This window comes from Crocuta crocuta, unplaced genomic scaffold (assembly GCF_008692635.1).
Source record: "Crocuta crocuta isolate KB4526 unplaced genomic scaffold, BGI_CrCroc_1.0 scaffold290, whole genome shotgun sequence".
Taxonomy (NCBI): domain Eukaryota; kingdom Metazoa; phylum Chordata; class Mammalia; order Carnivora; family Hyaenidae; genus Crocuta; species Crocuta crocuta.
The window spans coordinates 6,411,352-6,428,978 of record NW_027527429.1 but is presented as its reverse complement, the minus strand read 5'-3'; the positions used below and the strand labels follow the sequence as shown (position 1 = coordinate 6,428,978).

Genomic DNA, 17,627 nt, shown 5'->3' with positions numbered 1-17,627 from the left:
CATTCTCTCATTCTCTTGGTGCTTTTCCTCAGATGCATGTGACCACTGACTTAGACCTCCGAGGGTAGCGGCAAACTTCCATAGACGGCTTTGTGGGCTATCAGGGCTCTCCGACCATATGCAGCAGCTGGAGATAGTATGTAAATATGCAGGAATGGCTGTGTTCTGGTAAAACGTTATTTAAAGAACAGGTGTCAGATTGTCGTTCGTCCGGCCCTGACTTCTGTCCTCAGATTTGATTTGTGGTGTTATTATTTCTACTTGACTGTTACTCTGTTAGATCAGGCTCCTTTGGTGCTGCTGCCCATTTGAACTGAGAGTTCTAATTAACAAAGAAATCAAGTTATTGACCTGGAGGAGAAAGAAGACTCCATTTCTTTTCTTTCTTCTTTTTTTTAAATGTGTATTTATTTATTTTGAGAGAGTGAGAGTATAAGCTGAGGAGAGGCAGAGGGAGAAGGGGAGGGAGAGAGAATCCCAAGCAGGCTCCACTTGGGAGGCTCAGCGAGATTACGACCTGAGCTGAAATCAAGAGTTGGACACTTAACTGATGAAACCACCGGGTACCCGAAGAGGACTCCCATTTCTGTGCCTCGCTTTTCTCTGTGCAGTGACGAAGGTGGGGTCTCAAGAATAGGTTTGGGGTGTCGAATAGGAAATGTGGGTAACGGTGGTTTCAGTTAGATAGAGGTTTGTTTCTCTCCCCTGGAAAAGACCAGAGGCCAGCAGTGTGGGGCTGGTGTGGAGTCTGAGTCCCAGGGTCGGCAGAGACCCAGCTTCTCTGAGGGTCCCCTCGTGGGGGCCAGAGGCCTGCTGCAGGAGCCCCAGGGAGAGGTGGGCCAGGGTTGGGATGGCCCCCACCGTTCCATCTTTTCTTTTTTTTTTTTTTTAATTTCTAGGAGAGAGAGAGAGACAGCATGAGCAGGGGAGGGTCAGAGAGAGAGGGAGACACAGACTCTGAAATAGGCTCCAGGCTCTGAGCCGGCAGTCAGCACAGAGCCCGACGCGGAGCTCGAACCCACGAACCGCGAGATCATGACCTAAGCGAAAGTCGGACACTTAACCAACTAAGCCACCCAGGCGCCCCATGTTCCATCTTTTCAAAGAGCTTTCCCGGGCGTTCCCCCAGTGCTGTCCCTGAGCGGCAAGGGCAGTGGGAAATGTGCTGGTAGCCAGGCTGAGCTGGCGGCTGGGTCATTCTTGAAGGTAGAATGGGAAAATGCTAACTACTTACATAGGCTGGGAGTTTCTTTGTCCCAGATGTTGAGTTTCTTGGTTACAAAAAAAGCGAATAGTTATATTTGATTTCATTTTTATCTTAAAAAAGTTTTTAGAGCACGAGGGAGAGGGGCAGAGGGAGGGAGATAACCTTACGCAATCCCCCTGATGTGGGGGTTGATTCCACGACCCTGGGATCATGATCTGAGCCAAAATCAAGAGTCGGATGTTCAACCAACTGAGCCACTCAGGTGCCCCAGGAATAGTTACATCATAAAACACTTTATACTGTAGAAAATGTGGAAAATACAGAAAGCCAGAAGAAAAAGAGAAAAATCTGCTCATCTCACCACCTGAGAGGTAAGCTTCCAGTTTTCCATGCTGTGTGTGCCTGCCCCTTTCACTCTTTTATTGTTTTGTTTAGTTTTCCACTGTAATGTAATGCAAATACGCCCTTTCCTAAGTTCTTTATAATCCTTGATTTCCCTCTCGAGGGCATGGTGTTTGTCAGTTTTCTGGCGGCATAGAATGTTGCCCGGTAAGCTGGTCCCTGGTTTACCTAACCCCTGGAGATATTGAACGTGCAAACATCCTTGAGGTGAGCCGCTCAGCAGAGGCGTGCTCAGGACTTTGTCCTGAGGGCGGGCACCCAGCAAGTCTGCAGATACACGAGTTCTTTGCTCTGGGAAGTCTTAACTGCCGGATCAGCTTGACCTTCCGTGATCAGAAAAGTGGGTGGCCGACCTTGGACTGTAGAGGTTGTGTTGTGTCCCTTCTCTTCCTCTCCCTCTCCTGCTACTTGTTAACTGTGACGTTGCCGCACATGCACTTGGGTGTTTGCAGACCTGGCATCAAATAATCCCAGAGAAAAACAGATACATCATGACGGCATGGGAGTGGCCACGGTTAAGACTGTCGGAATCGTTCTGCCTTCCCCACGGCCCTTCAAGACCCACTGCCAGGCTACTTTCATTTAGATCCCATTATCACCAGGGTAATAATGACCGTGGTGCTTGAGCTAATGGCTTGGAGCTAATGTTTCTCTCTGTGCCTAGCGGAGGGGGAAACACAGTTACAGCCCTTTCTCTCACAAGCGCACTGACCTAGCAGCTGAAGGGACATCACTGGCTACAGGGCGTGGCCAGCTCAGGAGGAGCTCAGCCCTGGGCTTGAGGTCTTGGGGCTGTTCCTTGGAATTGCTTATTGTGTCTTTGATCTTTGTGCGTTGCCAGTCTGTAACTCAGCCACAGACTCCCATCCTTCAAGCTCCTTCACTTTTTAAAAGGTAAAGGTCTGTATTCACTGTAGTATTTCTTTTCGTGCTTTAAAAACGTGTACTTGTATTGCTGTTGTCTCTAATGCTTGGTTACAGAGTTGCATGGGTTTTGAGTGTCTGCCCCAGCTCATCCTATCCATGAGGCTTCTTATTTTCATTCTGAATGTGAGGCTTTGGGGCAACTCAAATATTGCATTCTATCAAGACCACTATAATGTTTACTCCTGCTAAGATTGGTGTGTTACTTTTTAAGACAAATAATGTGTAAAAAAAAAAAACCACTCAAAAGTCTTAATACCTCCTAGATATAGACCCTATTATAGAGGCCTGTGGTTCTCAAATGTGGGAGAGGAGGGAACTGGGAAGATTTGCCCATAGAGGACATTTGGCATCTGGAGACCCTTTGGGTTGATACATGGGGTGGGTATCTCGCCCTACTGGCATGCCCAGGAACGCCACCCAACATCCCACAGTGTTGCAGGAGACAGCAAAGAATTGTTTGGCCAAAAATGTCAGTAGCGCCAAGGTTGAAAAACTCTGATACAGACGAATAGTTCTTTAGGTGTTTTCCTGTGAGTATGAGTAAATAGCCTTATAAATAGTGGCATCAGTTATACATACTAATTTATAGCCTGTTTTTAAAATGTATTCTGTTACGCGCATCTGCGGCCATGAATATACACCTGCGTTGTGTGTGGTACGCAGCGTGTGATCGTGGCATGAGGTTTTGAAGGTTTAGGTTATTGGTGGTGTTTTGCCGCTGGAGGCATGCTAGGTGTAGTTTGCACTTTGCCTTCTGTGCCTCAGCTGCTGCTTTCTGTCCATTGCGGGGGGAGGCGGTATGGGTGCCACCCGCACACCCGGGGCGCCCTTTGTTGGTGCCCTCCCTCCCCTGCTTGGGCCCACTGCCTCCAGCATGCTGCTCAGGGGGGCCTCCAGTCGGTACGGTTTTCCACACTTGGAGCACATTTCAAAGCTTAATAAAGTGCTGTGGGAATATTGGATAGAGAAGTAATCCCAGGTGTTTCTGTCGTATTCCTGTTTTAGGTATAACTTTTACTTTTTACTTCGTCTTGCTTTTTGTTCCTTTTAAAAAGTGGGAACATGTGCTTTTGGCCTCTGGCCTTCTGGACTCTGCTCCCTACCTGAGCGTCCTGTGTTCCCGGGGACTGGTATCCTCAGACGGGTTGGGAGCTTGGGTGGGGCGGGGGGTGCTTGTGGTGGGGACCCTCTTTTGCCCCCAGAGCTGTCCTGAGACTGGAGATGAGTGCAACTTTAGAGCGCAAATGACTTGAGGGCACTTTGAGCCTGGGCTCTCTCTGGAGGTCTGGCCACAGCAGTTGGGTACCTGGGGGTCTGAACCTGCTTCCTGGAGCTGCTTTCGCCCAGGGACCTCCAGGGGCTTGTTTGCATGGTGCTATTTTTGTGTTGCGTATGGCCCTCCTCGAGGAAGTCCGTTGTCTACGCACATCCCAGCTGTTTTGAATAGTCCGGGTCTCCAGGGGCTTCAAGGTAGGGATTTGTGTGTGGCGAATCCGACGTTTTGGGCAGCATCAGCACAGCAGGATGTGAGTAACAGGAAGTGACAGAAATTACCAAACGCGCCAGATACTTATTCTTGGCCACCTTTCCGAGTCCCGCAGGCTGGGCCGCTATATTTAGTACAGTATTTCCAGGTTCCTGATCTTGCCGGGACACTGTCCGTTTGCTCCTCTTGGTCAGTGGCTGAACTTCAAGGTGCCGATTTGATACTCTGGTGCCTCTGGTCTACCACAGTGACCCGTGGCGTCTTGTCCGTCAGTTTTAAAGCTCGATTTTTGTTCTTTCTTGCTGGGCCACTTCAATTCCGACCCAGTTTTGAGCAGTTGGAAAAAGTTCTGCAAGAGGGGAGAGCGGCAGGTAAGGGTGTTGGGGGGCCGTAGGGCCATGTGACGCTGTGTGGGGAGGCAGTTGAGAGGTAAGGGTTTAAAGTGAGGTAAGTGGAAGGAACTGAAGATCACTGTAAGCATTTCTAGAGGGTTGATTTGTGTCTTGTATTTCTTAGGAGTGGAAGGCTGGGAGTTTTAAAGCCATAGGCTTGGTGATGTGACTTCACCCACGTGCTAGAAACCTCTCTGGTCTCCATCTGGTCAGGCAGAAAGCCTGCAGGTCAGGTAGACTTCTCTGTGATGAATTTCCACTGTCTGAACGGCAGTACAGAAGAGATCTCATCCCACCGTCCCTGAGACAGGTAGTGCGGAGCCTGGAGGATAAATAGTCTGTCCAGGCGGAGCGCTCGCTCCTTATTTGAAGTGCCGTCCACTCCATTGATTCTCTCCCAGTGCTGCTGGGCTGCCCTTTGGGCAGCTGCTGACCAGATGCCTGTGTGGGCTGCTCGGTGTCCCCGTGCCCAGCCGTCTGCTGTGACTGTGCCATCTCGCAGTATGAGCAGCCGGGGAGCCTTGTACACTCTGACCTGTGCTGGCCTTCAGACCGACCAGCACCCTCCTGCTGGAGGACAGCAGGTGGTGGCCCTGTGATGGCAGGGGCACCTGCCCCATGCCCCCTGGAATGACCCAAGCGACAGGCACTGACGCCCATTTCGCAGGTTAGGAAGCTGAGGCCTAGTGACAGGTCGTTTGCACCGGTGGGTGGCTCTGCGATATCTGTCCATCAGCTGCTGTGCCGTACCGCCCTCTCTGCCACACGCCCATCCCCTCACTCAGGTTTATTGAGCGGGGTTGTCCTTGGGCAGCAGGACATGTATCTCTGTGTGCTTTGATAATCCCCGAAAAGGAAGTTTCTAGGGCTTGATATTAGCTTCCGGTGGCTGCCACCCTAATGATTCACGGAAAGGGGTGTGTTGGAGAGGTTTCTTTGTTGGTCTCTAAAAGCTTCCTTCTGAACAGTCCAACCGGTACCTTCCCCTTCCTCTCTCCATAAACCGTCAGCCTTATTTTCACGCACGCAGCCAGTTGTTTAGAACGCAGGAGTCTGCTGTAGGGTGAGAGGTTTGAGCGGCACATCAGGAACACCGGTGTCTCCACGGATGGCACAGCAGCCAGTGGGGGCGGCCAGGGGTGCGGTGCCCCGGGAGCCCCTGGGGGAGGGCAGCGCGTGGGTGCGAGACTGTGTGTGAGACTGCGGTAATGGCACAGCATGCTCAGGCACTGGCCGCTCCATTTTAGCAGCAGAAGCTGTCTGCAGCCATGCTTTCGGGCCGCTCCGTTGCCTTCTCTGAGGCTGGACCATACACTACAAGTTCTGTAAACTGTACGCACTGTGTATGTGTATTTTCACATGTACACATATGGTAAACTGTATAAATAAAAGACACACTGTGTGTGTCTCAAGCTCTGGCTTGGGTACTTTAGCATATTTTTGTGCCAAAATGTTTAACCTTTAAAAAAATTATTAAATATTTCAGGCTTTCAAAAAGTAACACAGTGGACAACTGTGTACACTTCCCAGCCTGAGAGCGAAATGGTATGGATGTATTTGAAGTCTTTTAATAGTCCAGATCCTGCCTACCCATCCCCCTTGCCCTCCTTCCCCAGAGGACGCCCCAGTTCTGGGTTTGGTGTTTATTGTTTGTTTGCATGCTTTTTTATCCTTTCTCTACTCCCAGATGTAGGTATAAACAGCCTGTAGGTATAAACAAATGGTGCCATGCTGTATTCATCTCCTGCAGCTTGCTCTTTTCACCCAGCATTGCGCTTCCAAGATTTATCCGTGCTGATACGTCTGTCTTCAGTGAAGTGGCTCAAGGTTTAAAATGACTTGATTCCAGATTCCTGGAATTCAGTCAATTTCTGGGGAGTAGGGCACGAACCTCAGAACTTTGGACAAGTACAGCCCTTGTCGGAAGATCACGCGTTCGGTTGTGAGTGTGTGGATTATGTCCCACACTTCCCAGCTTTGGCCATTCTAAACGGCACTGCCATTCTAACACTTGCCTCTCTTGGCCGCCAGGCACGAGTCTCTCTGGAGTGTGGTTGTAAGGATCGAATTGTCAGGTGTGAACATCTTCACCTTGATGAGTTATTGTCACATTGCTCTCTGAAACTTACTTTTTTTTTTAGAACTCCCACCAGCAGTGGTAATTTATGAGTGATGTCATTTCTTTTTTTAATGTAGCCAGGCTGATCACAAGGCAAAGACCTCATAGATGAGGTAAGGCATTGGTCATGGTTAAGATTTTGATTGATTGACAGACACCTCAATCTCAGTGTGTTCAAAATTGAGCCACAGACCACCCCACCCCCCAACTTCAAGCTCTGTTCACAGCCTCTTCCAATCCCAGGAGGGGAGCTGATCTCCCCAGCTATTCAGGGGGTAGTCGTTGGCTCCTCTTTGTCCCATAATCTGTCCAGTCTGGCCTGAAACCCTGTTGCCTTCAGGACAGCAGAGTGCAGCCGCTCCCCTTCCCTTCTCTCCTAATGGCAGTGCTGAGCACTCTCCCCCCAAGGTCCTGACTTCTGCCCTGCCCTGGACATTCAGTTTCCAATAAAGCTACCAGAATGATGCTCTTTAAACCTAAGTCAGATGTCAGTCTTCTGCTCAAAAGCTGTACGGCTCCCCATTTCACTTGGCGTAAAGGCCGGAGTTCTTAGTCGTGCCTGCCTGATGCTCCCTGGCCTGTTGCTTCTGCAGATTCATCCCTGGCTCCTCTCCCCCTGCGCACTTGGCTGGTCTGCTGCTTTAGGCCGTGGCCCACCTCTTCCCTTCCATGTCCTTCCAGCCTTTTCCAGTGAGGCCTCTGTTGACCCCGACCTCCTTTTACTAATCTTTTTTCCATAGATTTATCACCAGCCACTACTCCCCATACTGTATAATCTACTAGAGTATTTAGTATTTGTTTCCTGTCTGCATTTGAACGTAATAAGCTCCATGGGAGCAGGGGTCTCGTCTCTTTGGTTAAGTGAAAGATTGCTTGGATTTATTTCTGAAAAGAAAGGAAGAATTTGGAGCCCAAACAGGAGGGTGGGGCGTGGGAGAGGAGGTGAAGCTGGCCTGTTGGGGACTGTCGGCAGAAGGACGCACTAAGTGGGAGCGGGGACCCCAAGGGGCTTGTCTGGTTGGTGGTGGGATCTGTGGGTCCGGAGCTGCGGGAGCGGCGTGTCGTGAGGGGTTTCTGGCTGCCTCCGAAGTGCACCTGCTGTCGGGGCTGGGGCGCTGGGGTCGGCCCGCCCAGGAAGGGCGGTGCTCTGTGTGGTTCCAACATCTTCCCTCCGTGGCTGCCACGGGACACAGCTTCATTGAGTCTTCAAGCACTGCTGTGTGTTGAAATGCATCATGCCATTTCCGGTACTCTTTCTTGTGGAGGCCGGAGTTCCAGGCCACGTGTCACAGCCAGATAAGCGTGAGCTCTGTGACCCTCACGTGTGCTTCCTTGCACTCAGGTATATGGAGAGGACCTGTTTTGGATTTCTTAGAGAATGTGCAGCAAAGGTGTGTCCATATATTTCCTTGGCAAGTCAGATGTTTCATGAGTTTGCCGTACCTACAAATGACTTTAACAAGATAAGATTACACTTTTAATTTGTGCTGAGTGAGACCACAGATGCACATGACCTTAAAGAAATGCAACATTGTTCTGGAGTTATTCCCTATTTTCCCAGTTTAAACATATTTAAACGTATTCCGAATGAAGCATGTTGAAAATGTTGATTGTGGTTACTTATTTTTAATTTTGAGATCATTGTAGATGCACATGGAATTGAAAGAATATAGAGATCCTTTGTGTTCTCTACCCAGTTTCCCCCGGTGGTAACGTCTTGTGAAACCGTAGTACACATCACAGCCAGGATGTTGACATTGACATAGTCAAGAGCCAGAATGCTTCCATGTCCTCAAGGATCCATCCGGTGCCCTTTTATAGCTACACCACTCCCTTCTTTAACCCAGGGCGACCTGTATCTGTTCTTAATTTCCGTAATTTTGTTTTCTCAAAAATGATCTATAAATGGGAGCGTACGGTATATAACCTTTTGGGATGGTTTTCACTCAGCATAACTCCCTGGAGCTCCGCCCAGGAAGTTCTGTGTTTGATAGCTGTTCCTTTTTATTACTGAGTAGTGTTCCATAGAATGGGTGTGTCACGGTGTGTTTAATCATTTGTCACTAAAGGCCATCAGGGTTGTTTCCAGTTTTTAGTGATTGCAAATAAAGCTGCTGTGGACAATCATGGACAGGTTTTTTGTGTTGAACACAAGTCTTCATTTTTGGGGGATAAATGCCCAGGAATGGAATCGCTGGGTCCTATGGTAGCTACAGGTTTGGTTTTTTAAGAAATTGCTAAACTGTTTTGCAGAGTGGCCATAGGATTTTACATGCCCACCAACAGTGTGAGCTAATTTCCCCACATCCTCTCCGGCATTTGGTGCTGTCACGGTTTCTTACTTTAAGTCATTTAGTAGGGGTCTAGTAATAGTGCTCTCTGATTTTAATTAGCGTTTCCTTAGTGGCTAATGAGGTGGAATACCTTTCTTGGTGCTTAATTGCTTCTGTATATCCCCTGACACCCTGGGGTGTGGCCTGCAGGGATGGATGTTTCTACTTGGCCCTCTCTGGACACCGCCTGGTGGCGTGCTGCTGAAGCGCTTCGTTTCTGCTCAGCGCATTGGGGGTGAGGGCCACAGTGCTTTCCGAGGTGTTTGGCTGGGGTAGCGTGGTTATTGGCAACTCTGCTACTGTCGATTTCTCTCTCCTCTGTCCGTTGCTGGTCCCGCAGCTAGGGGGAAACAGGCTTTGTAACTCCTCTGGCTCGTCGCTGTTCTGGCTGCTGGCCTTCTCAGTCCCGCTCTAGGACGTTTGGGGTCAGCAGAGACCCCACGGAGCTCCGCCATGTGTCATGCTGAGGCCCCGAGGCCCCTGTCTGCCTGCTTCTCTCCACCTTTCAGAGACTTCTCATATTTTTTAAATATCTCCTGTCCAGGCTTTTAGTTGTACTTAGCCAGAAGCCAGAGGAAAAACTATGTCTAAGCTTCTTCGTGGAAGCAGAGGTCTGTTACTTTTATGATTTTTTGCACCTGCAGATTTGACCAGGAGTGAGGGGCCCTCAGCCCAGGCTGCATGTCTGCCCCTCCTGCGTGTCGTGGCCTTTGGACCCTCTCAGGCCCAGGCCTCATGTTTATTACTGTTCAGGTGGTTTGGTTTGGTTTGGCACATGCTTCCAGCATGACAGAGTCTGCAGGCTCTTGATCTTTTTGTCATTTAAGGTCACTTTTATGAATGAGAGGCACATGCAGATAAATCTGTGATTAGAAATTGCTGGACAGGACATGGCTGGTGAGTCAGGGACTGCCCTTGTCATCATCTTCCAGATCGTCTTTCTCCACCCTCTCGTTTCAGACTCTTGGGGGGCCCTGGTCAGAGTGGGCATGGTAGCGGGCAGATGACTCAGATGTCCCGGTTGTCCTTGCCCTGATGGCACAGTCCAGTGCCCCTGCCAAAAAGGAAATGCACGGTGCCAGACACTGCTTGTTCTGAGAGCCCGGGAAGACTGTTGGTGACTGCCAGCCCCTCCCCCACCCCAGGCCCTCCGTGCTGGCTTTCTTCCATTGCAGTCTTGCCGGGAATCCAGGTGGGACGCTGCTCTTGGGTACATAGAGGTCAGGAGCCAGTCTGCCTGGCGTCCCGGCCCTTGCTTCCTTAGCCCTGGGCTCAGGGCCTCACTTTCCTCTCCCAACACCTACTTTATTAGGTTGTGGAGAAGAGGAAGTGTGCAAACACCTGTAAACACGCAGCAGATTTCCTGAGACTGCAAAGTGCCTGGCGGTAGTGGCTGTCACTGGCCTGTGACACCTCTTTGTTGCTGTCCCTGTCATTAGAGCTCATGTGGGTGTACTTTAGGGGCCCGCTTTCTTCATTTAAGCATTTCTTCTGTATTCTCTGGCCCGCCTCCCTTTTCACCTTGATTTCTCAAAGGTCATTGCCCATAGTTCAGGAGCGTCCTTGGTTAACTCCCCCCAGGACACTGGAAGATATCTGGCTGGCTGGGGTGTCTCGGATTTGTTGGGAGTAGCTAGGTATTTCCTCTACATCCTGGAAGATCATTTGTAAGAAAGGATGGGAGCAGAAGTTCTCATTTCAAAGAAAACTTCTAAAGTTCTATTTTAGAGTCATTAGCATATATTATAAACTTAAGGCTTTATTTTACTTTTCATCATGGTAAGCCCACTCTTTTATCCCCATCACCTATTTCCCCCATCCTTCTAGCCCCCCTCCCCTCTGGCAACCATTAGTTTATCTTCTATGATTGAGAGACAAGAGTCTGTTTCTTGGTTTGTGTGTGTGTGTCTCTTCCTTTTTTCCTTTGCTCACTTGTTTTGTTTCTTAAATTCTACCTATGAGTGAAATCATATGGTATTTGTCTTTCTCTGACTGGTTTATTTTGCTTAGCATAATATACTCTAGTTCCGTCCATGTCATTGCAAATGGCAAGATTTCATTCTTTTGTATGGCTGAGTAATATTCCGTTGCATATAAATACCACATCTTCTTTATCCATTCATATATCGATGGAAATAGGATGCTTCCATATCTTTGTTATTGTAAATGATGGTGCAGTAAACATGGGGTGCATGTATCCCTTTGAATGAGTGTTCTTGTATTCTTCAGGTAAATACCCAGCAGTGTGATTATTGGATCTTAGGGCAATTCTATTTTTAACTTTTTGAGAAACCTCCATACTCCCTTTCACAGTGGCTGAACCAATTTGCAGTCCCACCAGCAGTGCACGAGTGTTCCTTTTTCTCTACATCTTTGTCAACATCTGTTGTTTCTTACAATTTTGATTTTAGCCATTCTGACAGATGTGAGGTGATAATCTCATTTTGGTTTTGATTTGCATTTCCCTAATGATGAATGACGTTGAGCGTCTTTTCATGTTTCCAGATCTATTGGCCATCTGGATGTCTTCTTTGGAGAAATGTTTGCTGTCTTCTGCCCACTTTTAATTGGATTATTGGGGGGGGGCATTGGTATTGTTCCTTATATGTTTTGGATACTAACCCTTTATTGAATATGTCCTTTCCAAATATCTTCTCCTATTCTGTAGGTTGCCTTTTGTTTTTGTCAGTTGTTTCCTTTGCTGTCCGGAAGCATTTTATGTTGATGTAGTACCAGTAGTTTATTTTTACTTTTGTTTCCCTTGCCTCGGGAGGCAAATCTAGAAAAATGTTGCTCTGGCCAATGTCAGAGAAATTACTGCCTGTGCTCTCTTCGTGGATTTTTGGATAATCCATTTTGAGTTTGTTTTTATAGATGGTGAAAGGAAGTGGTCTGGTGTCATTCTTTTGCATGTAGCTGCCCAGTTTTCCCAGCACCATTTGTTGAAGAGACTGTCTTTTTCCCATTGGATATTCATTCCTTCTTTGTCGAAGATTAATTGACCACATCACTGTGGATTTATTTCTGAGGTTTCTATTCTTTTTATTGATCTATGAGTCTGTCTTTGCACCAGTGCCATAGTGTTTTGATTACTGCAGCTTTGTAATATAACTCGGAGTCTGGAATTCTGGTCTCTCCAGTTCTGTTTTTCTTTTTCAAGGTTGCTTGGGCTATTTGAGGTCTTTTGTGCTTCCATTCAAATTTTAGCATTAGTTCTAGTTCTGTTAAAAATGCTGTTGGTATTTCGATAGGGATTGCATTAAATGTGTAGATTGCTTTAGGTAGTATAGACATTTTAACAATATTCTTCTAACCCATAAGCATGGAATGTCTTTGCATTTCTTTGTTTCATCTTGAATTTCTTTCATCATAGTTTTCAGAGTACAGGTCTTTACCTCTTTGGTTAAGTTTATTCCTGGATATTTTGTTGTTTTTGATGCAATTGTAAATGGATTGTTTTCTTAATATTGCTTTCTGTTGCTTCATTATTCGTGTATAGAAATGCCACAGGTTTCTGTATATTGATTTTGTGACTTTACTGAATTCATTAATCGGTTCCGGGTTTTTTTTTGTTTGTTTGTTTTTGGTGGAGTCTTTAGGATTTTCTGTATATAGTATCGTGCCATCTGCAAATAGAGTTTGACTTCTTTCTTACTACTTTGGATCCCTTTTATTTCTTTTTGTTGTCTGATTGCTGTGGCTAGGACTTCCAGTACTGTGTTGAATAAAAGTGGTGAGAGTGGATATCCTTATCGGATTGCTGATCCCGTTGGTACCAAGTCTGCCCGTTCCAGTCATGGGTCCTGGCCGGCCGAATGTCTGTGGTGTCGGGGATTGGTCCTATCAAGTTCATATATGACCCTACTTTTAATTCACATTTATCATTTCAGTTGATTTAGTTATGTGAGCCATTTCTTTGCTTGAAAATGAGCATTTTTGGTCTCGATAAAGTCTTAGCTGTGTGACGGCTAGATTTGGGGGATGGTTTTACCTTTTTTTGCACCATTCCTTGATTTCTAAGGGGGATGGTCTTGGCTACAGTCCAAACAGAAGGACAGTTTTAATATTTGTAGGAACGTTTCTTCCCACCTCCTTCCTGCCCCGCTGAGCTGCATGAGCAGCTGGGAGAGGCCTCACCCAGCACCTGCTTCTCTCCTGGGGCCTGTTCTGCCCTCTGTCTCCTAAGTCAAGGGATTGAATAAGAGGCCCTGTCCAAGACCGCTCACTAACGGCCTCTCATTTCCCTTTTCTCCTGAAGAGGCCATCCTGCCCTCCCCTCTCTCATGCATTGGCCCCAGGCTGGTGTTCATAGAACAAAGAGGGACAAGGCAAGAACTCTGTTGGGGGGGTTGGGTGGTGATACTGCTGGTGGGGCTCGGGCAGCTTCCCCACGGCCGGAAGGCTGTTGAGGACCTTGCCGGGAGACCAGGGTGCGGAGGACCCTTGCAAGAAGATTGACCAGTCTTGTCGGCGGCTAAGAAACACGGATTCTGCCTCAAAGGTGACAGAATGTGCTGGCAGAGGAGCAGAAGCAGAGAATCTTCTGTGACAAATCTCATGATCTGGGACGTGGCCTGTTGGCACTAGAATGGTCTCAGGAGGGAGGTGTCACGTGATCCTGTCTAATAGATAATGCCCCAGGATGAGGCCCTAGGGTCTGCAGCCGCGGGCGCGTGCACCTGACAACGTGCTTCCACACTCACACGACGCCAGGGTGTGTGACATTGTCATTACGGCCCCAGTGTTGAGAGGGGCGTGCGGAGGCCCAGGGAAGGGAGGCAGCTGCTTCGGTTACACGGTTTGTCAGGGCTCCAGACCTGGAGGTGCCTCCTAAAAGCTGTGTGTTGGGTCCAATGTGAGTCCTGTGCACGTTGGTCCCATTCAATCCCATAACAACCCTGGCAGGTGACTTCATCATCCCCCTTTTCCAGAATAGAAATGAAGACAGTCTGCCCGTTTTTCCTGGCCGGTCAGCAGCTGGGCAGGGTTCAGACCTGAGTCTGTCTGAGGCTTCTTCAAACATACACAAGTAGGAGTTGTTGTTTTTTTTAAAAAGGCTGAAACCAGGACTCGGATATTCGTCTTTCCATGTTTACTCCCTGTAAACAGTCACACAGATTGAGGAAGTGAGGTCATCTGTCTTTTGTTTCATTAACTTAAACACAACAGGTTTGTCTGTAACTTGTTGTCCAGCGGTGCCCAGTACTCCCAAAGCTGTTCCACGAGCCCTCTCTCCCTTGGCACGTGGAAGGTGGTTGGCCCAGAGATCCGATGACATAGCTGAGTTCTGCAGGAACATGGGTACTTCATCCTGTAAAGACTGTCACCAGGGTAGCACAAACAAGACCTGAAATAGAACGGACATAAAAAACGTCAGCGTTCTCTTCTGTAGCTATCGTGTTGCATACTCTAATATAATCCCTGAGCTACACACAATGAAGTATAGTCTCTTTCTCTGTGTTTGTTACACTGGCACAAATGTTTAAATATTAAAACCACCCCAGAAGTGTTTCCTGAGATTTTACAGAGTTACTGATGAAAATTCCATAAGCACTGACCCCAGGCCATTGGCAGTTACCAGCCCTCCCGTGGCCTTCTGTGCAAAGCACCCACCAGCCCCATTCACACGCTTGCTTTGTCTTTAGGGCCTGTGTCAGTGTCTGACATTGTTTTCTTGTTTCTCTGCCTGTCCCCAGTGTAAGTTCTCTGTGAATGGGAGCCTTGCCTGTATATAGTCTTAGAATCTCAGGTGTGGAGCAGACACTCTGCATGCGCTTTCCGGGCAGATGCTGGGATGTGGGCTCTTCGTGGCGCTCTCCAGGAGTAAAGGAGTGTGGCTGCCACCCGCGCCCCCAGCCTCAGGACGACACCCAGCTTCTCTGGTCCCGTTTTCTCTGTCCTCCAGCCTCCCCTCCCCGTCCCCGGGCGTCCCCTCTTTCTACACCCAGTCTGGCCCCTGTGTGTGGTTATCCCTGTCACCGTGGTGACATGAGAGAATGAACTATGCATTTGTGACCCAGTTCTAATTATCCCCTTCTGTGATTAAGCTTTATAGGTGGTTATAGAAATCACCAAAGAGATAATCTATAAAACACCCTTTCTAAGTTTTCTGAGCCAGAAACATGATCATCTAATAATATAAATTAAAGCTAGGAGATGGGCAGAAATCCAAAAGTTAAAGTTAACATGTTTTGTTGGTGAAGGCTTGGGGAAGCAGGCATTTTCCTGACACTGCTGGTGGGAATGCAGACAGCACAAGCCCTGGAGGGAGATTCGGAGCAGAATGACAAACGTGCTTACTCTTAGTCAGGGCAGCTCTGCTTCTAGGAACTTCTTCCCCTCATACACCAGGAAGCATGTGAGGGCTGTGCAAAGGCCATTCATTGTGGCACTGGTTGAGATCGGAAAGGATTTTCAACAACATGGGGTTTCTATTTATAGAGGGGCGCCTGGGTGACTCAGTCGGGTAAGTGTCCAACTTTGGCTCAGTCATTATCTCCCAGCTTGTGAGTTCAAGCCCCGCATCAGGCTCTGTGCTGACAGCTCAGAGCCTGGAGGCTGCTTCCAATTCTATGTCTCCCTCTCTCTCTGCCCCTCCCCCACTCACTCTCTTGTCTCTCTCAAAAATAAAATAGACATTAAAAAAAAAAGATTGCTATTAATAGAGACCTGGTTGAATGGACTCTGGTGCTCTGTCCAGTAGAGCTCTGTGCAGCTCTGAGAGTAGAGAGAGGCCCCATGTTGCTAAGGAGAAGTGGGCAAGATGGATAATTAGATGAAAAAGCAGAGGTGGAAAAAGTATGTATGATATACTCCTGTTTTGGAAGGGGGAGCATGAATATATGCATGTGGTTACATATGTCTTAAAAATGGAAGGATAAGCCATACTCTTACTTATTTTCATAAAGCTGCATATGGGGAAGGGAGGGACCCAGGGTGGAGGCGACAGAGAGAAAAGCTGGATTCTGACTGTACCTTGTTTTGTCAGTTTGACTTCAGAACCATGCAGATATTTTACATCATTGTAAAGCAGATGTATATAAAAGGTCATTTTCTAAGATTTTGGTAGACACTGTCAGTTTTTTCCCCAAAAATATATACACCCTATTTAGCTTCTGTCATTGCTTAAGGAGAACTCTTTTCTCCCGTACTTCTGCCAACACTGGATTCGCATCTTTCAGGACTTTGCCAGTCTGTTGGCAGAATGTTGGCTGTTTTCATTTGTGTTCCCCAGTGACTGGAGCAGTTAAGCATCTTTTGTTTGGTTGTTAGCCCTTTTGTATTTCTCTGAAATGCAAGTTCCTAACCTCTTTTTGTAAGAAAGACTTTCCTGTTGATTTGTAAAAACTCTTTATATGTTGTAGATACAATTTACATTTGTTGATTGTTACCAGGTTCCTGACCTCATTTCCAGTTAAATTGTTGAGGCCTCTCAGTGTAGCAGCTGGTTGTTTTTCTCTCGTCACATATCACCAAGTTCTGTACAAGGACATCGTGTATGATGCATTTGAAGTACACTGTTCCTAGAGTAACGTGGACCAGTTTCCCTAAACTGTTCATGTGCTGGACCTCAATTTGTGAGCTCTTTGGAGTGATAGCAACTGCTTTCTTTTTCTTTTGAAAAATTTCCTGTGGCTTATCACTGTGTCTGACTAGTGGGTGGTTGGTGAATGCCCACTTGCGTTGATTTTTGGTGAACGTATACATTGACTTTGATTGTCTTTTTGGTTTGAGATTTTTCTTGATTTTTAATGACCCATGATAATCATTTTTCTGTTGTGTTCAATTGAGAATCTGAACAAACCAGTCATTTTTCATTAAAAAAAAATATATGTATATAATAGAAGTAGATTCTGGAAAAGTTTTTGTAGTTTAGCATCTGTCCTTTGCTCATCGCTGCATCGCTTGTGTTTCTTGACTCGTTCTAGGTCATCACTCCATGTAGGAAACTCATCTTATGTGCTGACAACAGGAAAGAAATGGAAGACTGGATCGCGGCGCTGAAGACCGTCCAGAACAGGGAGCATTTTGAGGTTCAGAGAGAGAAACGTCCCTTCTCGTTGCCCGCCCCCCAATAGTCTGCCACGCCAGCGTCTCCACGTGTGGCCCGAGCAGCCTGGAACTCTCTTTCTCACGAGTTCCTTGTAAAATTGAGGCTCGCTGCTCACCTTTTGGCCGAGCCTGACTTCCTGTCCTGCCCCGGGTACCTCACCGAGCCCCGTCGGGAGGGCCGCGGGACGCCTTACCCTGGCCGTATTTATGTTGTTCCGCAGCCTTCCCAGTACAGCATGGACCATTTCTCAGGGATGCACAACTGGTACGCGTGTTCCCATGCGAGGCCGACCTACTGCAACGTGTGCCGGGAGGCCCTGTCCGGGGTCACGTCACACGGACTGTCCTGTGAAGGTGCGGAGGGCGCGTCGTGCTGCCGGGAGGGGTGGCCTGGGGCCTGGCCTCACGAAGCTGTAGGAACCTTAACGTGGTTGCCGCAAGTCAGTCTGTGTAAAGCGATTTCTGGGACTCTGTGCCTTTTGTTTTACCTACTGAGGAGTCTGATAAATGATCTCGTGTAGTAACAGACAAAGCGAACTGAAGGGAAGTGGTAAGGAGACACGAAGAAGAAGCATCAAGGGGACAGAGAGAAAAGAGGTGAAAAGTCTCTGTCGGCCCTGAGGGGGTTATACCCGCCCTGGGTAAACCGGGTTGTGGGTAAACGGATGAAACCTGGTCTTCCAGATCCAGAGGGCGGGTTACAGCGGTG

The 17,627-nt window shown here is 47.9% G+C and overlaps 1 protein-coding gene across 4 annotated transcripts in view; it reads left to right on the top strand.

Annotated features, from left to right (window-relative positions):
* DGKD (diacylglycerol kinase delta) overlaps positions 1–17,627 on the top strand; it is an 80,680-nt gene that overhangs the window by 28,197 nt on the left and 34,856 nt on the right. For all 4 annotated transcript variants that reach the window (XM_077757741.1, XM_077757733.1, XM_077757728.1 and 1 more), the window contains exons 3-4: positions 16,795–16,899; positions 17,140–17,272. In XM_077757741.1, coding sequence (XP_077613867.1) covers positions 16,795–16,899; positions 17,140–17,272 — 238 coding nt within the window. The remainder of the gene's footprint in view (positions 1–16,794; positions 16,900–17,139; positions 17,273–17,627) is intronic.